Raw genomic sequence first — 24,788 nt, 5'->3', positions numbered from 1 at the left:
TACAGTTATAAACTACTTTATTCTTGGGTAAATGTCTGTTATAAAATATTCAATGTACTTTATTTTTATCTACTTACAGGCTCACCTTTTTCCATTGTTATGAGATATCCAAATATTTAACTAGAGTGATTTTAGGACTTAATGTGCTCTCTTAAGTTTTAACTACAAATCCGAGGAATTCAATGTAGATATATAGCCATATCCTATCAACAAATTAATGACTATTTAGTCTTTCCAATCAAATGAATTCTAATTAGTACTGCCAGTTTCTCTGGAAACTTTTTTTTATCCCTATATATGCAATATATTTAGGCAATGGGCAGAGAGCATTGAAACGCTAAATCATTGGCCGATCCAATAAGGCAAGCTTTTCCATTTTTAGACGAAAAACCAGATGTCAACGGGCATTCTTTTTTTCCTTTTTGAAATTTAAACCCTCAATCTGGGCAGCTTTTGCTGCAACTAACCAATCCTGGCCATTGTTAAAAAAAAATTAATAATAATAATAACAAATAATAAAAAGATCATCAATTATAAAAGAAATTATTACGTAATAAAAGAGGCGAAATTGAAGGAATCTTTGGTATCCCAACTAATGAGTCCCGCTTATAAAGAAAGAAACCATGTCCACGCTGTATATACACTGGCTATATAATTACCGGTTTTGACTGCCGAACTATAAAAGAAAAAACAACTTATTAAGACTTACCAAAAAATAGAAGAGATCCGTATAGATTTACATATATGCATATATATGTATATATCAGTCACGACTTTTGTGTAGGTCCCAACAAACCACTATTGATAGATTGACACACCTTGGCTTGGCTTCCACATATAACGAAAACAGTCAACTTTTAGATACCCCAAAAATAATTCCAGTTAAATTAAGATTCCAAACCCTGCAATTATAAATACCTCCACTATATCACTTCAGAAACCGCAAAAAGATATCGGACCTCAATCATCACCATTCGTCTTCATCAATAAGAGAAAAGACGAGAAATATATCTCGCCTGGAGATTCACAATAATGAATAAATTATCCGCTATTCCGCTTCTTGTTCTTCTCCTTCCTCTCTTAGCCCTATGCTCGGAGAAACAGGTTCGTAACCATGACGATTGCTGATTCTTATTCTCTTTCGACGTGGGATTCATAACTGTGTACATGTACGCATATATCTATATAGGTTTATATAGTATACCTGGGAGAGAATAGCGGAGAAACGGCGTTACAGGCTGTACAAGATAGTCACCACTCTTATTTGATGTCAGTGAATGGTGAGAACGAGGATGACGCGAGAGGCTCTCTTCTCTACAGCTACAAGCACAGCTTCAATGGCTTCGCCGCTGTTCTCTCGCCGGAACAAGCCGCCATGTTATCCGGTATATTACATAAACATATATACATTACATCACAAGAGCATGAAGAGAAAAAAAAATGAAGAAGTTATGATTACGTTTGTTAATAACAGAACGCGGTGACGTGGTGTCGGTGATGAGGAGCGACCCAGACAAGTACTCGATGCACACGACGAGGTCGTGGGAGTTTTCGGGGCTCGAAGAGGACGAGGGTCGACTCCGAAGAAGGGGGACACGTGGCGGCTCCAGGGACAAGTTGCTCAAAACGCCACGATCGGATTTTCTTCAGAAAGCTGGTTACGGGAAAGATGTGATTGTTGGCGTTTTGGACAGTGGTAATTGATTAGTTATCTGGGGAAACTGATTAATCAGATTGATTATATTATCTCAAAGTTGTCACGTATAATGTGAATATCTATATATATATACATATGTAGGTCTGTGCTGTGTCATGAGAGTTTTTGTTGTTTTATGGCCTGTTTCACATGTGACTTTGGTGGATTTATTTGCATGTGATCATATACATACATATATATATATATATATATATATATATATATATATATATTGTTGTTGTATTATTATAGAAGGAGAGCTTAATTACAAAGGTCTCTCACTGGTGTATTGATATCAGGTGTGTGGCCAGAATCAAAGAGCTTTAGCGACAAAGGAATGGGACCCATTCCCAAATCATGGAAAGGAATTTGTCAAACTGGGGATTATTTTAATTCATCCCACTGTAATAGGTAAACAAATTAGTTTTTTTTTTTTTTTTTTTTTTTTTTTTTTTTTATCTTTGGTATATATGACATGAAATTACTCAAATAACCATTTCTGCAATCTATGGCTCTAAATGTTCCCCTTTATGAAGAATTTTACACGTGATGAGGTCGTTTTTTTTTTTCTGGCTGGGAAATGAGATTTTTATTTACGTACATACTAAAATAAAAATTTGTTCATGCATGTTAATACATAGTGCGGAGAGAATTTAATGCATGTTCAATGGTATATATAGATAATTTTTTTGCCTTTTGTGTCTGCGTTTGTTTATTGGTCTTTTAATGAAGGGAATTATTCTTTTTGGGACTAATAAGACGCTGATGCATGTGCATCGTTACTTGTTGGAACGTCAATTTTTTTTTTCTTGGAGCTGAACATATACCCACCGCTTGAAGAAAATGACAAGAGAATATTGCTTTTTTTGTGCCAATCCTTATCCATCATATTGACAGCGGAAACATATTTGTCATATTTAATTTGTTTGGAGAACCATTTTCTGGCCAATTTACTTGGAATCATATGTAATTTTTCTCTTCGATTGGACCCAACAATAGTCTGTGTATGTGCTCGTGATTGGACGACTAGTCTAAACTTAGAAAAATAATTCACCACCAACTTGTTAAATCATCCTACTCGGAAATGAAAGCAATTTACTATTAAATTCAAATATTCCACAAGAGAATAAGAGCAATACAAGATCTTGTTTTCATGATACTGATTGGCGACATACGTCTCTGTTGCTCAAAATAGTAACATGTTGCTTGATCAGAAACTATTTCAGTGATGAATCATCAAATTACTTGTGTGGTGACGTGTACAGGAAGGTGATAGGAGCGAGATACTACATCAAGGGGTTTGAGGCATTCTACGGAGCACTAAACAAGACCGAGGACTATCTATCGGCGAGGGACAAGGACGGGCACGGGACCCACACGGCGTCCACGGTGGGCGGGCGGGTAGTCGATAAGGCCTCGGCTCTAGGCGGGTTCGCGGCGGGGTCCGCCTCGGGCGGGGCCCCGCTTGCCAGGCTGGCGATCTACAAGGTGTGCTGGGCGAAGCCGGGGAAGTCGAAGGCGGACGGGAACACGTGCTTCATGGAGGACATGCTGGCGGCGATGGACGACGCCGTGGCGGACGGGGTCCACGTCATCAGCATCTCCATCGGGACCAACGACCCCGTCGGGTACGCCGATGATGGGATCGCCATCGGAGCGCTCCACGCCCTCAAGAGGAACGTCGTCGTCGCCGCCAGCGCCGGGAACAACGGGCCCCGCGCCTCCACGCTCTCCAACCCGGCCCCGTGGATCATCACTGTCGGCGCCAGCAGCGTCGACCGCCAGTTCGTCGCCCCCCTTGTCCTCGGAAACGGTCTCCGCGTCGAGGTATGAACAAACTTGTCATAAATTAAACCATTTTATGACAAACTTGTCATAAAAAAAAAGGTCCATTAGAAAAATAACCATCTTAAACGTTTGACATTGCTAAATAGCCAACGTTTGGTAAATCTTAAGTAAATAGCCACTTATCAGACATAAATCTTAGGTAAATAGTCACTTTCATATACCATACATTGACTATTTACCTAAAATTTACGTATGAAAATGACGCTATTTACCTAAGATTTATCAAACGTTGGCTATTTATCAATGTCAAACGTTTAAGTTGGCTAATTTCCTATTTTTTTTTTTAAACAAGTTTTGGTTTTGAAGTATTGAACTTGAAGAAGGTATTATTCAAGAGATCATGGGTTCTAGCCTCTATATATGTGGGGCAAAAAAAAACTACATAGGCTGACTAAACACGAGACTAAGGGATACACCTACACGTACACATACAATTATGGCATCTCAGTCTCCTCATTCAGCTTTGATATTATTCAGGGGCAAACAGTGACGCCGAGCAAGCTTGACCAAAAAAAGATGTACCCATTGGCTTACGCAGCGGACTTAGCCAAACCCGGTGTGCCAATAGACTCGGCAAAGTAAGACTGCATTATAACAACAATGCTTGTCTCGAATATTTCGTATTCTATTTTTGGTTCGAGCAATGTATGAACTCTCTCTCGGTTACTTGTGATTACATGCAGGGTTTGCCTTCCCGACACGCTATCACCGGAGAAGGCGAAGGGGAAGATAGTGTTGTGCATGAGAGGCAACAACACGAGAGTCGGGAAAGGACTCGTGGTGAAGACTGTTGGGGGAGTCGGTTACGTGCTCGTCAACACCCCGGAGGGCGGCTCCGAGGTGCCTTGCGACCCACACTTCCTTCCCGCCACCTCGATCACTTACACCGATGGCCTAAAAGTGTTTGCCTACATCAACTCCACCGCAAACCCGACCGCGAACATCGTGCCGGCGAAGACCGTGTTGCACACCAAGCCCGCGCCTTTCATGGCGGGATTCACCAGTAGGGGTCCAAATATCGTTGACCCAAACATCCTCAAGGTACTATAAAATCAAATACTTTTAAACTATATCGAGTTTTTTTCCGTTGACTTTTTGAGCTTTTTTTTCTCCAGCCTGATATCACCGCCCCCGGACTGAACATATTGGCGGCTTGGACCGGGGGAGATTCGCCCACAAAGCTCTCTGAAGACCCTCGGACCGTTCAGTACAACATTCTCTCGGGGACTTCCATGTCTTGCCCTCACATTGCTGCCACGGTCGCTCTCCTCCGCGCCATCCATCCAACTTGGAGCAGCGCCGCAATCCGATCCGCTATCATGACCACAGGTGATTAAACCCGAGCCAATACAACAACAAAAAAATATTTTGACATGATTTTAAGTCTTTATACCATTGTCTGTGAATTGAATTGCAGCCGGGTTGACAAACAACATGGGAAAGCCTATCACCGATTCGTCGGGCGGTCCGGCGAACTCGTTCTCCTTCGGGGCAGGCCATTTCCAACCCTCGAAGGCGGCCGACCCGGGGCTCGTCTACGACGCCTCGTATAACGACTACCTCCGATACTTGTGCAGCATCGGGATCAAAAATCCCGACCCGGCTTTCAAGTGCCACGCGTCGCCTCCCACGCCGGTCAACCTCAACTACCCTTCCGTCTCCGTCTCGAGGATCAACGGCACCGCGGTCGTCAAGAGGACCGTAACAAACGTGGGAAAAGCGAAGAGCGTTTACTTCTTCTCTTCCAACGCTCCGATGGGTTTCTCGGTGCAAGCGAAACCGAGCATGCTATCCTTCCTCCGCGTCGGCGAAAAGAAGAGCTTCAAGATAACGATCAGAGCAACAAACGTGACATCACCAGGCAAGAAGCTCGGTGGAGAACAGTATGCTTTCGGTTGGTTTACCTGGACCGACGGACACCATGTTGTTCGAAGCCCCATTGTAGTTTCTTCTCTAGCATAGTTATTTTTTTTTATGTTTCTTAGCTTTTTAGATCACAGAAGCTATTTAGAAAGAAAGAAAGTGATAGCGAACAGCCTTCACGAAAATCGTCGGGCTGTTCGTTTGATGAATAATGAATATATCCATTCACGTGATGCTACTCCATTAACATTCAACTTCTTAGCAAGATGGAAATCAGAATATTAAAAAAAAGATTTAACAACGCTAAGCTATGACCTCTCTAGAATTTACCTGTAATCTAGCTCTTTACAAACAAACGAGACAAGCTTAGTTGGTTTCGGCGTTGTCTTTGTAGAACGTATTCCTTTTCACTCTGACCCGTTCCCCGTTAAAGTGAATGAACTTCCATTTGCTCAGATATTTTTCTAAAAAGAGTTTTCTCTTCTCTTCTTGGCCAACCTCGCGAAAGGCACGCGCGATTCGCCACACTGTGTCTTCGTCCGGGCGAACGCTCAGTTCCTCCATATCTGCAAAAACCTGTTCGCCTCAACAGAACCATGCCAAAAAGCTGAGAACTCCCATCTCAAAAAATATCAATATATATATATATATATATATATATATATGTTGGTTTGTATATACCGCAATTATCTTATCGTTCATGTCATGGTGGTCGTACAAAGCGATCATCCTCGAAAAGAGCTTCTTTGAGATGGATCGCGTGTGCGTGTGCAAAATCATGTTCCACAGCGACTCGGCTTCGTCGACCCTTTTATCCATATCAAATGCCATGAGAAGGGTGTCGTACGTTCCCATCGTTGTTCCCTGGCCTTTGCTCAACATCCACTTAGCAACCTCAGATAAAGCAAGTAATGCAAGTTTGTGATCAACTTTTTTTTAGTACTCGTACTTGTAAATATTTTGAGTCACTGATGCATTATTACAATCTCTCTTTTTAGTAAAAAAATATATATGTGATGCAATGTCATACTTGAATTACTCGAGTCCACTGGCTTCTCTTCCTTAGTATTCTCAAAGCCTTAGAAGCAGCAATCAGAGGGAACTCGGTCTCCCAAACAACCCATTTGTTCAGTGCCCCGTAAACGGCTTCTTTCTCATTCGGAAGATCAGCGATCTGCCGTTTTGTAAAGTAAGAGAAGAAGCTGAAACTAAATAACAAGCTTGAAGCTGAAAAAGCAACTGTTGACATGAAAAAAAAAAGTATAATGTTCAAAGAATCTCACAATTCGAATAAGATTAAGCGCCTTCTGTCCCGACCCAGCTGAATCCTTTCTCTTCCACAAGTGGTGCTCGTTCTTTCCCGCCTTTTTTACAGCTTTTCTAAACTCAGTGTAAGCAAAATCAAGATGAGCACTTGGCCATCCAATGACTATTTATATAAAGGGAAAACAACCTACTTCTGAATCGCATTTGAACGAGTTAATGCTTCGCTATTGGGTTTCCTAGAGAACTTGACACTTTTCACCAACTTGTCTTGGAAAGATCTCTCCTAAATCAAGGGAACAATACAGCACCAAAAAATAGCTTTTACTTGGTTCAACAAGTTCAGTTTTTTGCAAAAAAAAAAGAAAAATAAAAGCAAATTTAAAATGTTTCTTCGGAAAAGTACACACCTTTGTTCCAAGTACAACAAACCCAGGTATTTTACAGCTTGACCGCCTGAATCACAATGAAAAGTCAGTTTTTTTTTTCGACCATCCTCAGTTACCAAATTATCTCAATTTCAATCAAAACCCAACCTGATATGAATAGAGGAGATAACGCTATTGGCAAGAGATTGAATTCGCACAACTTGCAAACATTGTACGGAAAACTCACTGAGAAAAGATTACAACTTTCACTTCAGATGAGAAATAGGCATTCTATGGCGACAAAACAGAAAACAAAGAGCAAGTAAAACAAGAATAAAACTTCCATTTATTTGTCGCTTTGGTTGAATTCAGTGAGAACTAAGTATAGATGAGATAGATTTTTGTGCGACATTTGATCAAACACTTGGGAGGTATTTCGTTTGGCCATCTAGACTTTGAAACCAAGTTGCCCACGAATTGAAAAAGAAAGCTCGGACGAGAAGAAGAATGAACCTGTGGGGTTTTCTATTCACGGGCTGGGATTCTGAGGGAGCAACGTAAATTGGATCGAAAATCAGTTCACTGGTAGCAAAAACGGTTATGTGAAAAAGATGTTGATTGAATTGAAGCGAGATCTTTTTCCCTCTCTTACATGCTGTGAGCATAGTCATATATGATGTAATCTATTTTTTCATACATTTTTTTTAACAACCAGTTCTATTGTCATGTCCCCGCATGGATGCTATGTATACTTTTTAATTCGTGCTTATAACTTTATATTTACTAGTTATATTCTCACTTACTAGTTCTATTCTCATTAAACGTTATAATTTAATTTTGACAATCCATAGCTCATAAACACGGTTAACCGCGTTTTTGAGTTTACACTTAGAACTGTCACGTAGTTCGATCTAAAGACCGAATCCTATAATTGCAAATAAGTTGGGTGTGATGAAGTTTTTCTCTTCTCGTCATTTCTTGTCGCCTCGTCAATTATTCTCCTTTGTGTTTCTCTCTTTCGCATGCTTACTATTCTTGTCATGTTCTTCATGTTTTTTGAATCCTCAAGTTTTCGAGTCTTGGAATCTTTCACGTTTTTCGTCGAGTTCTTGAGTATTTGCTTCTTTGAGTCTCTTTCCAAAGCCTTGCCCTTCAACTCGTGAAACCTCTTATGAATCTCCGTCTTCAACCCTTAATCTCTCTTGAACCATTGTCTTTAACATTAGTCGTGTTGTATTGTGTTCTTGGTGAACGATTTGTACTTGTCTCTATGTTTTCTAGAGAGAGAGAGAGACAATCATAGTGATTTTGGTAGAGTTTAAACAAGTTGAGAAAACTTACCCTAGAATGCGAAATAGATGGATATTTATAGTGTTTTTGAGACATAGAAGAGGAAGCTTAGAGTTGACGGCATCATTGCTAGAGGAGTTGGCGGCATCATCTAGTTGGCAGGTTGGCAGCACCATCAAGTTGGCAGTGTCTCATCTAGTTGGCAGGTTGGTGGCGCCATAAGATTGGTGGCACCAGGTTAGCGGCCAAAATAGGTTGAAGGCAAAACTTGTTTTGTGGTCAAAATAAGTTGAAGGCAAAGCTCAAGTTGAAGGCAGAAGTTAGGTTGACGGAAAAACTCGGATTGAAGGCAAGAGTCAAGTTGAAGGTAAAACTTGAGTTGAAGGCAAACCTTGACTTGAAGGCAAATGTCAGATTGAAGGCAAAACTCGAGTTGAAGTCGAGATTTAGGTTGAAGGCAAGAGTCAGGGTTGACTTGAGTTTTGACCAAATGACTTTGCTTGTGGGGTTGGACTTTATGCATGGGCTTGTCTCCTCGAATTTGCTCTCGGGGTCGTTATTTTTACCTTGTGAAAATGACGACATAAATGTCAAGTTTAACATTTGACTTTAAAAAATATTGACTTTGATATTTATATGTAAACCTCATTTTATCATTATTCATTTGCGCCTTATAACCCCATATCTAATTTATTTATAAAAAATAAAATAAAAAACTCATAATCCCTAATTTTGAAATCGAACTAAATCAAAATAGACTAAAAAGAATTCATACCTCTCAAATATGCAATTTTGATTTTTAGATTTCATGCTCGAATCAGTGATTTCGATGATTTTCGAACGTCAATTTTAATCATTTTCTTTGTCTGTGTTTTTCACGATATTTAAAATTTTACGTATCGTTATTATTATTTTTTTTTTAAATAAATTATATATGAGGCTATAAGACGCGAATGAGTAAATGTAAATGTAGTTCACAAATAAATATCATAACAAATATTATTGAAAAGTTAATAAATAAATAAAAATATTTGTAACACAATTATTTATTTCCGGATATAATTTTATCATTTTAATTAAACAAAAATACAAACTACTTGATATTTCTCTACCTTTCATTCGGATATTATATATATATATATGTTAGTTTCCTTAAAAAAATATTAAGATCACGAGATTCCGGATAATTCTCCTTACTCCGATATCGTGTATACTCCCTCAAAATATATATAAATTAATTTTTATTCACAAGAAAAGAAAGGGAAAAGAAAAACGACATGAACTGGACACGCGACAAGCAATGCCTGTACTTGCAAACCAGAACTGCATTTATTCTCATAATCTCGAGACTTAGTCTTGACGGTCGCTTAAAACCAAAAGCCACATAAAAAAAAAAATGGAAGGTGAAGAAGAAGGCAAAAGAAGGCAAGAAGGCGTGGAAGTGCGCAAAGAACCGACGAAACAGAGCGTGAAGCAAAAGCTAAAGATGGAAATAGGATATATCAGATACAGAGTCGCCAATCAGTTGGCCTCTTCGAACCCTTCCTTGAAGCTCGACGATCAACGGCTCTCCGATATTCTCCCTACCCTTAACACCCCTACACACCCTCCTTACGCTTTGGTAACAATCTTTTCAATTTTCGTGTTTTTTTTTTTTTTGGTTAGGGACATCATGCAAAAGCTGGTTCCTTTTTTATTTATTTATTTAAAGACTGAATCTTTACTATATTTTTCTTGCTGAATTCCAATTTCATGTCATTGAAAACATTGCCTTTTGGCGGGTATCGAGGCAAATTGGGTATCCAAATGCAAGACTGTGAAAATTGAGCTAAAAGTTTGTGTCTTTTTAATTTTATTTTGTTATTTTTATGTGGGGTTTATGTTAAGAGGTATTTTATGAATTGGTGTGAAGGTGTTTGTTGTTTGTTAAGATATATTGTTTAATTCCGGGAAAACAAGCCTGGGTAGTTTTGCTATGTATTTTTTTATTTTTTATTTACTTGAAGAGAAAGGAGATTGTAATTGATGAGTATATGTTGACCAACAGATGATAAATAGTGCTTTATCGGAGTTGAATGAGGAAGGAGGAACAAGTGAGAGCGGTATATCGGCGTTCATTGCGAAAACGTACGAGAATTTGCCGTTGGCACACGAGGCCATTCTGAAGCACCATTTGAGGATTCTTTGCGAGAGAAGAGAGGTCGCGTGTACGGAGGACGAGCTGTACATTCTTCTGACTAACAGCGAGGCCGATAATGGCGCGCTCAAAACGAAGCCGGGGAAGAGGAAAAGGGGTCAGGAAAGGGGAATCGGGATCGGCGGGCCGAGTAAAAGTAAAAGAAAAAACAGCGCCGTAGAAGAGAATCAACTTATGGTGTTGGAAAACGAAGGCGTAATCGAAGCCGTTGAAGATCAATCCAAGGTATATTTGCTTCTGTTTTTAACGGCCATTGTGTAAAGTAGCATTGGAATTCTTTTTTCATGATTGAGGTCAATTTACTTCATTTGGAATATCTACTCTTTATTTTATTTTTTATCGTGTAGAGGATCGGTACGAAATCAGACAACCAGGTTCGGAATCGGAATGAAGGTGTGAAGGAAGTAATGGAAGTGGCTCAAGCAAAACCACTTGCGATCGGCTCTGAGGAAAACGAAGCGCACACAGTACAAACCGACTTCAGCGAGAACCAGCTCCAATTAGAAGCAGCCGAGCCGAGCGGAAAAGGTCAACAGCAAGTCAAACCCGCGGAATCAAAGAAACACTCTATTTCGCAGCAACGGAAGCCCAACATCCAAGCTGAGACTCAACGTAGAAAGCTCCGATCGTATAGCTGGCACAGCGCTGATTCGGTTACAGATGAACTGCCAGCTCACCAGGCAAAACATCAAGAAGAAGAGAATCAACTTATGGTCTTGGAAAGCGAAGGTGTAATCGAAGCCATTGAAGATCAATCCAAGGTATATATGCTTCTGTTTTAAAGTAGCTGTAGATTTATTTTTCATGTTAGAGGTCAATTTACGTCATTTGGAATAACTAATCTTTATATATTTGTTATCATCCAGAGGGCCGACACGAAATCAGACAACCGAGTTCCAAATGTGAATGAAGGTGTGAAGGAAGTAATGAAAGTGGCACAAGAAAAACAACTTTGTATCAGCTCCGAGGAAAGCGAACCACGCTCCATACAAACCGAGCTCACCGAGAACCAGCTCCAATTAGAAGCAGCCGAGCCGAGCAGCGAAGGTCAACAGCGAGTCAAACCTGCAGAATCGAAGAAGCAGAGAAAACCCAACATCCCAGCTGAGACTCAACGGAGAAAGCTCCGATCGTATAGCCGGCACGGCGCTGAGTTGGTTACAAATGAACTGCCACTGCCAACTCACCAGGCAAAACATCAAGAAGAACAAGAACAAGAACAAGAAAATAGCAAATTATGTCGCGGAATTGAAACGAGCTTGGAGAAGGAATCGTCTCTCTCTCGACCGCTTCCGCGAAGAACACTACGATCCCATTCCCAAATGCCTCTCGTTCCCGAGTCGTCCGTACCGACACTGACATTGTCGATAGTGCTTTCGGAAGATCCCCCGCGAGTTCGAGGCGATCCTCCAAACCCTGAACCCGACACTGCTTTGGCCGTCTCGAAGCCGCCGGACGATCTGCCGAGGAAGAAAAGAGGAAGGCCTCGCAAAGTCAACTCTGAAGCTGCGACGATGCCCTTGGCTTTGCCGCCGCCGAAACGCAATGGCCGAGGAAGGCCGAGGAAACTCAAACCAGAAGCTGAGGCTGAGCTGGCATCGGCTTCGCGGCCGGTGGAACGCAGAGGCCGAGGAAGGCCAAGGAAGGTACCGAAAATTGCGATGATGCCCTTGGCGGTTTTCATGCCTGGCTCGGATGATGATCACGAAGACCACAAAGCCAAAGTCAAAGGCAAAGGCAGGCCGGCGAAATCAAAGCCGAAAGCAGGCACGGAAATGGTGGTTTTCAGGCCGTGGGACGGCCGGTTTAGAAGCAGAGTCCGAGGAAAGGATTCAGACACCAGATTGTAGCTTCCTTAAACTATAAATAATTATGGTTAGAGAAAAGAAGAAAAAAGAAAGTTGTTAATCTAGTTTTTGGCACAACTGTGTGTAATTGTATTGGTGGTTATGTGTTTGTCTATCTATTGTAATCAGTAAAGCTACAAGCTTTTTGGCGCGAAGGTGTATGGAATAGTAATGCTTTTGGCTCCCTAATTTCTTCTTTGAATTATTTATCATTACATAAAAAAAAAAAAAAAAAAAACAATGTGTAGATCTTTTTCTTCTTCTCATTTCATGGCAGTAATTTAATAGGGAAAATAATACATTTATACCCTGTATTTTAATGAAATGTCGAGTTTGACTTTCGGTTTTAAAAAATGTCGAGTTCATACCCTCTGTTTAACTAAAATGATGAAATTATATCATCTGTTTAACTAAAATGACGAAATTATACCCTGAAATAGACAACAGTGTCACGAATATTCTTTTTATTGAATTTTCATTGACGTTGACTATAATATTTATATATAAACACTAATTATCTTTATTCATTCGCGACATATATGTAATTTATTTAAAAATTAAAAAATAAACAACAATCTCTTAATCGTGAAGAACACAAAAAGAGGCAAAAGGATAAACATCGATAATTGATAGTCATCAAAATCGCATATTCGAACAGAAAATCCAGGATTTAGAGTTACAATTCGAACACGGAATGAAGTTATTTCTTAGGATATATGATTTTTATTATTTAATTTCAATTTAAGATTATTTTTATTTTAAAATTGAGAATTTGGAAGTTAGGGTACTCATTTAGATTTGATTCGGTTTTTCTTATATAATAGTTAATATCAATGAAAGGGAGATTTGTGATGCTGTTATTCATTTCAGGGTATAATTTCGTCATTTTAGTTAAACATAGGGTATAATTTCGTCATTTTAGTTAAACAGAGGGTATAAACTCGAAATTTTTGAAAATCGAAAGTTAAACTCGACATTTAACTAAAATACAGAGTATAAATAATATAAATGTGTTATTTTCTCAATTTAATAAGACTAACGCGGAACAAAGAAAACAAAAAGCGCCCGAATAAAGAAAAACAGTATGACGCACAAAACGACAAAAACACTGGAAAACGACTGACGCTAAAAGTCTTACCAGTTTCTCGGGAATAGATTCAGTGCGGGGCCTCCTACGCTACCAAATCCTACACCCGCAAAAGATCAAAACCATATACTCCTTATCGTGGAACCTCGTCACCACTCCGTCCGAAGAAGAATCAAGAATCCATGCGTAAACTTTATTCTTTGAACTTACTTCGATCTTCAGTCGGCGACAAAGAGATAAGGCTCGCACTTCGAGGCTATTGAGCTCCAATTATTTTATTCCCATTATTTAATTTCAAGTCGTGTCCTTTTCATCACCATACCTCTCCGAAATCAATTTTCCGTGGCAGGCTCGTAATTTCCTTTACAAGTTTGTTGGAATTATCATTAACTCATTTTGACTTTTCTATTCTTTTTTTATGTATTATTATATATTATTTGTTATGCTGTGTGTGTAATGTATATATAAAGAATTGGATTGAAATGTTCGTACCGTATATATTTGAATATGGGTACACGCGAAAGCGTAATTAGATGATTGTATTGATCGATTCGTACGATCTGGTGAGTCATCTGGAGACTGGTGGCGAGCCAAAGAAGAACGAGATCTTCTCTCTCGGTCTCACCATTGTCTTCGCTGCCAAACACCACACCAGGTTCTTCCTAGATCTCAGTTTATTTTTTTTAATTTTTTTTTGTTTATGTTTCATTTCTTTTTCTGTTCGCTCGTTTTCTGTATCATTTAGCTCCTATTTTTTGCTTGTTTTATTTTTCGAAGATTTCAATCAGTGCGTATGTATTTGATGTGCTTATCTGATTTGCGTTCTGATTTGTGACAATGGAAGAACATTGTTTTTATTTTCCCCATCTAGAGCTAGTTATGTTTTTCCTTTGTTATATGGTTGATTTTTTTTTTTCCTTTTTTTATTGGAGTTTTTTCATTATATCCTCTAATTTAACGTTTAGGGGTTTTGGAATCTTTGATCACATTGGCGATTTGTGTCATATTATATTCGGTCTTAAGGGTTGAGATTCGAGATTTCACTTTCACTCCTCTCATTAATATTGCCCTTCACAAATAATACAACCCCCATCTTTCTTTCCTTCCTTTTGTTTTTTTTCTCTTCCACATGGTAATTCAACACACGGATTTATTTATGGTGTAGTATTGCACCACGGCTTTGCTCTTGTTTAGTGATGTATGACAAAGAAGAATATTCTCGTCAGACCAGTGCCTGGGAAAAATAGAACATAAAACTATCTGTATACGTATATATATATATCTCTCTCTCCCAAGGATTGTTGTTACTGATCACTATACACAGCTTCGTTTCAAACCAACTCAGACAATGCTGGACAAGGAGTTCTTCACGGAGTACGGCGAGGCGAACCAGTACGACATCCAAGAGGTTGTCGGAAAAGGGAGCTACGGCGTGGTTGCGTCGGCGATCGACACGCACTCGGGGGAGAGAGTTGCGATCAAGAAGATCAACGACGTTTTCGAGCACGTTTCGGACGCGACTCGGATCCTGAGGGAGATCAAGCTTCTGAGGATGCTGAAGCACCAGGACATCGTGGAGATCAAGCACATCATGCTTCCGCCGTGCCGGAGGGAGTTCAAGGACATCTACGTCGTCTTCGAGCTCATGGAGTCCGATCTCCACCACGTCATCAAGGCCAACGACGATCTCACCCCCGAGCACTATCAGTTCTTCCTTTACCAGCTCCTCCGTGCCCTCAAGTACATCCACACCGGTCAGCAATTTTATTCGCTCTCTCGCTTTTTTTTTTTTATTGGTAATTTATTTAGTATTAAAGATGCCCTCGTCGACCCCTCTGGATTACAGCTTGTGAATCAATATTCCGTTTGTGTTAAATTATTTTTACGGGTTCTGTAGCTGACTAGCCACGTAAAAGCTTATATTTTGATAAACAGCCAATGTTCTGTTACTTTTGCAAAATAGCCAATAACCAGAAATTAATGGTATACAAATATCCAAAATATAACATAAATTAACTTTGCTACGTCAGATTCAGTGGATATATTTGAAACGTTGGCTAAATAGCAATGTTAACGTTTCAAGTGGCCTAGTCGGTGTTTTATATGGAGTGTTAAAGATACCGTCGTCAACCCCTTTGGATTACAACTTGTGAATCAATATTCCGTTTGTGTTAAATTATTTTCATGGGTTTTGTAGCTAACTAGCCTCGTACAAACTTAAATTTTGATAAATAGCCAACGTTCTTTTAATTTTTTCCAAATACCCATTAACTTTGCCACGTCAGGTTCAGTGGCTATATTTGAAACGTTGGCTAAATAGGAATGTTAACGTTTCTAGTGACCTATTCCGTTATATTTTTCTATTTTTATCAGATGTGATTTAAACGTTGGCTATAATTGTTGACATAGTGATCTCAAAAGCTGAACTTGTTTTTACTACGCTTTCGTGTTGATCGGTTTTTTGCAGCTAATGTGTTCCATCGGGATCTGAAGCCGAAGAACATCCTTGCGAATGCTGATTGCAAGCTGAAGATTTGCGATTTCGGTCTAGCCCGTGCAGCGTTCAACGATGCTCCTTCGACTGTCTTCTGGACTGTATGACTCTTTCTACAAGATTTTATTTTTCTTTTTTTCCTTGTTTTTATGTTTTAATCTCAAGCTGAATAATTTATGTTCTCGAAGGATTACGTGGCAACTCGATGGTACCGTGCACCTGAACTCTGTGGTTCTTTCTTCTCCAAGGTAATCATATGAAACATATTTAATCTGTATTAGTTTATTTAAAAACGATTGAGTACTTTGATACAATGCCATTTTTTTAAATCGCATGACATTAGTCCCTTCTGGTTCTGTTTGGGTTTGTTTGTGTCAGTGCATTTATCTTGGCTTACTAAATTTGTATGATACGAGGATTTTTGCGTATAATATGTATAAACTGTGTATTGCAGTACACTCCCGCTATTGATATTTGGAGCATTGGATGCATATTTGCCGAAATGCTGACTGGTAAACCATTGTTCCCTGGGAAAAATGTGGTGAATCAATTGGAACTAATTACTGATGTGCTCGGAAGCCCTTCCGATGAATCAATTGCTCGGGTTTGTTTGTGTTTGTTTTTCTTACCCGAGTAATACTTTGTTCAAGTCACACGTGTCATTTGATGATCACAACATCTTTTTTTTGCAGATCCGGAACGAAAAAGCCAAAAGGTTTCTGAACACCATGAGGTCAAAACAACCAATCCCTTTGTCACAGAAACTCCCGAACGCCGATCCTCTGGCGCTCCGTTTACTGGAGCGCATGCTTGCATTTGATCCTCTAGACCGCCCTTCTGCTGAAGAGGTAAGTAAGGTTTTTGCAAAAACAGTTAAAAGGAAGCTTTGTTATTTGTATCTTGTTCAACCACTTGATGAAAGAGATTTCTCGTTACAGGCTTTGGCTGATCCATATTTTTACGGATTGGCGAATTTGGCGGAGGAACCGTCGAGACAGCCTATCTCAAAGCTTGAGTTTGACTTTGAGAGAAGGAGAATAACAAAAGATGATGTTAGAGAGCTGATATACAGAGAGGTATGCGTGAGCGTGAGTCGTGGCTGAGATTTATTTTTGTTACTTATTTTTTTTCACTTCTTGTCTTGTTATTCCATATGCTTATGTTATGAAATATGCAGATATTAGAGTATCACCCAAAGATGCTGATGGAGCACATTCAAGGCTCCGATCACAGTGGTTTCTTGTATCCAAGGTCAGCCAGGTTTCTTTTGAATATTAAATATCGACATACTTTGTATGTACCGAGATCGTGTTTATGGGCGCATGTGAACTTTCGTATGTGAGTGTATTGAGTTATAATCTTATCCCTTTGGCTTTTTAGCACAAATAGTCCCAGAACAATGTTTCGAGTAGCATTTTGGTCATTGAACTGATTAAGAAAGCAAAAGTACCCTTAGCAATTGACTCCGACACCTAAAGAACTATAAATGTATTTAGAAGCTTAAATAACTTGTAATGCTAAATATCTACAATAGGTAATTTTAACCCTAAAAACCTAAAGTTGTATAACTTGTGTTTAGTGTTTTGAAAGTGAGATTATAGTTTAATTACTTCCTTTTTTTTGTAAGTACAAGAAATGTGATGGTTGAAAGACGAAAGTGCTACTTGAACTAAAAGCTGTTATATAGGAGTATAAATGGTGTTGACTTGTAGAATTAGGAATTGGTAAGTTAGTAATTTCAATTAAGTAATCATGTGTTTAGTATAAATAGGTCATTGTATCTATAACTGTTGTTTATGAAGGTTTTTACTTTTAGTTTCCTTCAGCTTTTTGTATTCATGATTGGAATGGTGGTGCTCTCGAACATCATCGCAACTATCCCGGTTCCTATCTAGAGCCCATCCCTTTAGTAGGGGAGAGAAAACTTTAAGCTTCACGTCAACGTATAAGTTAAAAGAGAATCACAATCTCTTCTTGCATTTATGCAATAGTCTCAACTTGTCATCTGACAAATGCATTTCTTAGAATAATCTAACAAACCCCATTTTAATTAAATTTTTTTCCCGAATGTTAATACATAATCTAACAAAACTGTATTCCAACTCAGCGGTATCGATCAGTTCAAGCAACAATTTGCCCATCTGGAGGAGCATTATTGCAAGGGCGAAAGAAGCAGTCCGCCTCAGAGGAAACACGCGTGCTCGTTGCCCAGGTAATAGCTAGTTAGACCTGGAAGGAAGGGTAAATTAGTAATCTACTATCGGATTATGTAATCTAAGCTTGCTGCGTTATTTATTTATTTATTCTCTCAGGGAACGAATCTACGAGCCCAAAGACGAGGATGAGAGCGAGATAAAAAAGAACTTATCGGGTTCACTTGGCCGTGCGGCTATCATCCCGAGCCCGGCTGAGCCAGAAAAAGTGGAGCCCAAGTACAAATACCCGCCCGTTTTCCAAAATGGGTACACCAAACCGAACTGTAGTCCTCGTACCTTGTATAGAAGTGATAGCATGAGCGCTTCCAAGTGCGTTGCAGATACTCATTGATGATATCCAGGTTCGTTCTGATCTGTATTTCTTTGGGATTTTTTTGGTGCAATATCGCTGTTATTATCTGCGATTCATACACTCACTTTAGGTATGTCCTTGCAGGAAAAAAGCAAAGTTCTGGATTTCAGATCGCCTAGTACTTTTATTTGGATAATAATAGTGTATGTTATCTTCAACTTGTCCTCTGGGCCAATAACTTGCTCGGCACGGTACTTACAACTGTGATGTCTGTTTGTGATTGTCTGTACTGATCTGTGTTACTCATATCCCTGTCTTTACAAACCTAGCCCATAATGTGTGGGCAACTAAAACATTGATGATGATGATGATGAAAATGGACGCATAATTTTAGTATTCGTTGTAACTTGACTCGATTTCCAAACCTATGTATCTGTACCTGAAATATCTTAAAAGAGTTATTTCTTGTTGGTAAATCTTGGTGTGGCTAGGCGTGTAATGGATCTTGGCCTTTGGCGTGCTAATAGATCCTGTATTTCAATCTCTTACTGGAGTTTGAAGGATAAGAGAGTTAATTATGAAAGAAAAGCTCTAAATATTTAACAAGATTCATGAAACACACTTTCTGGTTAGAAGGAACGTTTTTTATATTGCTTGGAACGGAAAAGAACGTGTTTTAGCAGTGTCTAAAGTCTAAACTCCACTATACTCGTTGCGTTATAAGTCATATATAGCATAGATGATACTTGGATATCACTTTGGACATAAGAGGAAAAAATCACTGTCAAAATTATCAGCGAACTACAAACAAGTTCTGCCTAATGTTTGTGGTCCCCTAATTTATTATTGCGTTGTCTTTACCCTTAACTTCTTTTTTAAAATTGCAATCAACTATCACATGTATCACACAATTATTAATTACAATGTCAGATATAACACTAAACACCATCGGTATGTGAGCCAAATATTTGTATATCTGTATCACCGTAACTCTACGAAAAGAATAACAATATTAGTAAACAAAAGAGCTCTCCAATGAACAAAAGCCTACTACATTTAAAGTTATTTTGTTAATCTAGGAAAAAGGTCAACAATCTCGAATCAACGATACTACATTACGTCGAATTTACATCCACGAGCTGATACAATCATAAATCCCTTAAATCTCAAGAAATAATTTTAGTACTATATATTATTTTCTCAATAGAATTCAACAGCTAAGAGCAAGAGATCAAGAGAGAAAAAGTTGACTAACACATAAACTCAATATGAGTACAAGATGATCCCTTGACCCAAGTTGCCTCAAAGATAACCACAGCAATAATACTTGAAATTTAGAATACATAGACAAATTTAGAATGTACGTCGATCATTAGAGTCCAATCTATAAACCGGCGTCACTAAAGCCATTGATATTAATGTGACTGTGAGGCTCGACAAGCATGCACATTTTCAGCCAAACCAGCGATTTAAGCATGTTGTGCATAAATTAACACACCTTATTAGGCTTTGAAGATATATAATTTTAGGCTAATGGTTGCATATTGTAGAGGTACATTTCAGAAACGAGATGCGATACCTTACGTAGAGGGTTGGGTCGGCCGATACCACTCAAAAAGATGGATGAACTCGTTACGTACTTCAATTTGGGTTCGGATGAGATTGACACAATGTGATTTTGGTATACATCCATAACATGTATATAGTAAGTAGCAAAGTTATTTCCAGATTTTTTTTTATGGCTGCATGAATCACTATTAGACATGTGATTGTTTGATATATAGGCCTCCCATTTGCAATAACCGTTAATAGAATTATGAACTCATTTAATTGTATTTTTTAAATCTTTTTTTTTATATATATTAGTCTCTCTCTCTCTCTCTCTCTCTCTCTCTCTCTCTCTCTCTCTCTCTCTCTCTCTCTCCTTGATGACCCCTAACATTATTTTTATAACTCACCAATCAAATAATTAATAAAACAACTCAACTAAAGCACATGTCAAATTATTGAATAAGTATGTATACTCTAGTCTCTAGAGTATATTACTTTTATTTCTTTCTTCTTTTATATTTGTACTTAACATTCGTTCAAATTTGATCTTATAATTAGAAGAAGAAAAAAAATTATATTTTCAATACTATTATTTCATTTTACGTGTTCCTCCGTTTTTAGATCAATATTATATAAATACCTGTGTAAAACTAGTATTGTAACTGAATTGGAACCAACAACCATTTTTTTTATAAATCAATCCGTTAAAAGTTGATGCTATGTTTTCCTAGCGATTCTGATCCATTTTCTTAACATTTTGTATGATTAAAAAAAAAAATCATACCAGATCTTTAGTAATAAGGTTAGCATTACAATTAAAAATTAACTGAAGTTCAACTAATTTACACGCGCGCGAAAATAATATTATATATATATATATATATATATATATATATATATATATATATATATTGGTGTTGTATATAACCCAACGGAAAATAAATGTAATGTGTAGATGGATAATATTCTTAGTCGTTTTCAGTAAAAAGAGTACATTTGCGTCAAGTAGCCAAATCAATGCAAAGTCTTCCAAAAAAAAAAGTTGTAGTTTTAAATTGGAATTACACCTTCGTGTCCTTACTCTGATATCTTCCTACTATTTTGAATGAATGACTTCGTATTTTGTTTGCTTCTCTAGTTTGTCTTTTCTCTCAATTATCCGTGGTCTTGAAATGTTCGTCATAACGTGATATAGTACATGAACAATTCTGTATAAGCTACTATAATGATACACGACATCTCCTAGACGTAATTCAATTAAATTCAAATGAACCTAGAAAGGCTCGAATAAAAGACAATTATCCTTTTTTCTATTTAAAGGAACTGAGAACGAGTTACTTCTCATCAAATTCAAGAAAGAGAGAAAAAAAGATCGCACTCGATAATGAGATACATCATACTTTCTTGAACATATATGTTTTGTTTTGTAAAAAAAGATGTATGAAGCTGATTATATTTGATACCTATCTTTTTTTTCGGAATTTGATACCTATCTAGTTGGAAAATAAAATTGTCACACGTGTATGCTGTACAAAAGAGACTGAACTAAAAAGATATTTAGTTAAATATGATTAATAATATTATTAATGCCGTATTTGAATCTAGAACAGTACGTACGTAGTTTGATCATAGCCAAACTATATAATCGTACGAGGACTGAGAGGTGATCATGAACTTCCACTTCTCATTTTTGCCTCTATCGAAAGTTGATCTTCGTGTTCTTCACCTGGAGAAATGAGAGACATGAACAAGAAGGGCAAATAGGGTTTTTCCTAGTTAAAGAAGTGCTTCTGTATGTAGTGATTGACTATGAATTATGGTTTTCTTAGTTAGTTTTGTCTTCAGACGTAGTAAATAAATTATATTTTCTCATGTTAAGCACTATAAAAACGAAATTTCAGCCTGTCTTTGGTTATATCTTATCCAATTTCTTAACTATGGTGTAATATTTAATCCAATTCTAGCTGAATTTCTTCGCAATAATTAATCGAATTATATAAGAAAACAATAACGAAAAAGAAACGTATATGAGAGAGAGAGATGACGAGGCAGTGAAGGAGAAGAGAGGATTAGATACAAAAATTACTGAAAGATTCTGCGCTCTGTGTGTGGTGTAGGCAGATGATTTCACCAACCACGTGTCACTCTTCCACTGGCCTATTGTGGGCCATTGTTTTTTTGGATAAAATCAAGTGGGACCATATTCTCTCAGATTGATTTCAACCCGTCAGATAAGCCGAGCTGGACGACGAAAGAATAGCTTTTACACGAAAGCTTTTTTTTGTTTTTACCTAATCATCACACAACCGTCATTACTCTCGGCTAGGCTTAGTCTCAGCTTGGCTTTTTTTTTTTATTTTTTTTTTTATTTTTTTTATATTTAAATATGGACTTTTGACTTCTTACTTAGTTCCGTACTATTTTATATCACCACTCCAATAAATATCGCAGTCAATTCAATTCCATTAATTTGTTTTGAGTTTTTTTTTTTATCCTCTTTAGGAGAAATTGAACACGCTACTAATACATTTCTTTATCAACAGTTGGTATATAATCAAAGATATATACGCGGTTTTTTTTTTTTTTTTGGTATATGCATGACCATTGATAATTTCAATTTACTTTGTTATATTTTGGAGTCCTTAGCGCATTTTATGGAAAATTTATGTTTATAACTTAGCACCACAGGAAGTTTCATTCCGCAGTTCCCGTTTTCCTTATTTTATATATTGTAATTTAATTGAAAGTTGCATATGCTTATCCCCCTTTTTTTTTTAATTCTAAGTTTTAGTCTTGGAAGTATTGTAATATAATTATTACCCACTTATAGACATGCTAAAGTATCACGATAAATAAACGTGCAATTTGGTTACCTTTTTGGCCTAAAGCACCCTATTTTCAAATTTAGGAAAACATTTTTTTTAAGATTTTTAGGAATCAATGACGATGTAAATTTATAAAAGATAAGAATAAGATCACAATCTGAGAAAAATGGAAAGATAATTTTTAGACGACGGCACTAATACCATCATGGTAGTATAGGAATGGGATAATATAGACATATATACTCATCATTATCTTAACATCAGTTTGAAATTCAATTAGTCAAATTTCCATGACAACACAATTTCAACATATATAATAATAATGTCACACGTGTCGTTATATTTTAGTAATTTTCTTACAAGCTTTCCGTGAAGTTTGTCGATAAACATATTCAACAGTTGGCTCATTCAACTATATATACGACAAAAGCAAATAAATAAAAAAGAAAAATTGCAAAATTAATTACTTTATATCCTTCTTAATAGTTAATATACAATTTCTCTGAACTATTAAAAAAAATTATTCTATTTCTATTTAGTTTGCTTTTCTTCTAAAAAAAACCCCGTTATTAACAAATTCTTAAAAATGTATGTAGTTTTAGGCTTTACCTTTTGAATTGAATATAACATGTAGCTACTGTATTAAAAAAAAAATATAGACTAATAAGACTTTTGTGACAAGGTGATCATTTATACCTTAAACAACACTATAAGCCAGTAAGAGCAGATTATTGGATTGGGTTATTACATGTCAACTGATTATAAAATCTCCCAGTAGGAAAAAAAATGATTTTAAAATATGCAAAACCAAAAGAAGAAATCTTAAATCCTGATCCTAAGCTCCAAATGCTAGACAAAGTCAATGTACTTAACTAACACACCAAGCAAAAGACGAAACCCCAAAAATAAAAAGCCGTGAGCCGTAAGAAAAGTAGCTGTTTTAGGCAGCCAACTTACCTGAGAAGAGAACGAGAGAGAGTACAGAATAACACAAATATATATTCGATTAAATTATTCTTTTTATTGGCGCAAATGGTCTTGAATTTTTGTGATTATTGAATATTTGTCCGTGACTTTTTTTATCAGCATATACTATTTTTTATCCCCCAATATGCTAATTTTGTTGTATTTTGGTCCTTAAAAAAAGCATTATGAAATTCAATATGATTTCAAGTAATTTGGATTGAATTTTATATAAATATTAAATTAATGAAATTAAAAAGACCAAAATGTTATAAAATAAAAATATAATAACTAAGAATAATAAAAGTTCCTGACTATCTGCACTAATAAATGTCTTCGTCTCTCAGACTCCTTGAACAACATTGCTGGTGTTGGCATCTGTTTTTATTTTATTTTCTTATATTCCTTTTTTTTTTTATCAATGCTTTAATTTGTCGATATTTAAGACTTATTTAGTTTTAGATTGGAGGTATACATAAATCATCTTACAAAAATCTTGTTATACTTTGTTTATGCAAGTTAAAAAATCATCTTTATATTCATCGAACCAACAATTGATCTCTTGATCAACCATTGTAAATATTTTAAAATAATCAAATGAGTACTCAAATTTTAATGCACTATAAGATTTTTTTTATTATTATTAAAAGCATGAACAAAATACTTGCATCACATTTTAAAATTCTATTCACTTATTATATCAAATGAGTGTTACTGCATTCTATAATAAAAATTCGGTATATTTTTTCACTAAGAAACAAAATTCAATGAGAGAAGATCAAGTTAAAATAGAAGTTTGTATCAAGGTTTAAAATATCGATACCGATACCCATACCGAGGTTCTGATTTTACGGATATATCGAGTATCGACGGATATATCGACGGATATTCTATAACAATTTCAATACCGACTACCGATGATATCGGTGATATATCGATGATATATCGATTACCGACGGATATATCGACATAAATCCTATAACAAGTA

The 24,788-nt window shown here is 37.1% G+C and overlaps 4 protein-coding genes across 7 annotated transcripts; 3 read left to right on the top strand and 1 right to left on the bottom strand.

Annotated features, from left to right (window-relative positions):
- The first annotated feature begins 953 nt into the window (after positions 1–953).
- Positions 954–5,531, top strand: LOC149386492 (subtilase family protein). The gene is made up of 9 exons (XM_089627094.1): positions 954–1,104; positions 1,190–1,385; positions 1,475–1,696; positions 1,996–2,107; positions 2,962–3,523; positions 4,022–4,122; positions 4,228–4,585; positions 4,660–4,873; positions 4,962–5,531. The coding sequence occupies exons 1-9, from the start codon at positions 1,033–1,035 to the stop codon at positions 5,504–5,506; spliced, it is 2,382 nt and encodes a 793-aa protein (XP_089483220.1). The 5' UTR covers positions 954–1,032; the 3' UTR covers positions 5,507–5,531.
- On the bottom strand, positions 5,507–7,229 carry LOC149386491 (pentatricopeptide repeat-containing protein At4g18975, chloroplastic-like; the record flags this gene model as incomplete). The annotated part of the gene is made up of 7 exons (XM_089626521.1): positions 5,507–5,983; positions 6,089–6,301; positions 6,438–6,581; positions 6,691–6,787; positions 6,865–6,956; positions 7,081–7,126; positions 7,207–7,229. Coding segments are annotated over 7 exons (825 nt in total), but the record flags the coding sequence as incomplete, so codon positions are not given.
- A 2,271-nt stretch (positions 7,230–9,500) lies between these two features.
- LOC149386490 (uncharacterized) lies at positions 9,501–12,631 on the top strand. The gene is made up of 4 exons (XM_089626090.1): positions 9,501–9,949; positions 10,376–10,750; positions 10,873–11,286; positions 11,392–12,631. Exons 1-4 carry the CDS (start codon positions 9,725–9,727, stop codon positions 12,373–12,375), a joined length of 1,998 nt encoding a protein of 665 aa, XP_089482216.1. The 5' UTR covers positions 9,501–9,724; the 3' UTR covers positions 12,376–12,631.
- Positions 12,632–13,861: 1,230 nt separating this feature from the next.
- LOC149386489 (mitogen-activated protein kinase 9-like) lies at positions 13,862–18,937 on the top strand. 4 transcript variants are annotated; one of them, XM_089626094.1, is made up of 11 exons: positions 13,889–14,114; positions 14,784–15,213; positions 15,927–16,054; positions 16,142–16,201; positions 16,408–16,557; positions 16,646–16,801; positions 16,892–17,029; positions 17,131–17,204; positions 18,061–18,165; positions 18,266–18,510; positions 18,592–18,937. In XM_089626094.1, exons 2-10 carry the CDS (start codon positions 14,808–14,810, stop codon positions 18,498–18,500), a joined length of 1,452 nt encoding a protein of 483 aa, XP_089482220.1. In that variant the 5' UTR covers positions 13,889–14,114; positions 14,784–14,807; the 3' UTR covers positions 18,501–18,510; positions 18,592–18,937. The 4 variants fall into 4 exon arrangements, with proteins under 4 accessions (XP_089482221.1, XP_089482220.1, XP_089482218.1 ...); XM_089626092.1 differs by having other exon boundaries at positions 13,897–14,114; positions 18,606–18,937; XM_089626093.1 differs by having other exon boundaries at positions 13,898–14,114; positions 14,805–15,213; positions 18,606–18,937.
- The last annotated feature ends 5,851 nt before the right edge of the window (positions 18,938–24,788 follow it).

Source organism: Urtica dioica, chromosome 9, assembly GCF_054948205.1.
Source record: "Urtica dioica subsp. dioica isolate 48M chromosome 9, U.dioica_male_clone48M_v1_H2, whole genome shotgun sequence".
Taxonomy (NCBI): domain Eukaryota; kingdom Viridiplantae; phylum Streptophyta; class Magnoliopsida; order Rosales; family Urticaceae; genus Urtica; species Urtica dioica.
This window is presented reverse-complemented; position numbering and strand designations above follow the sequence as displayed.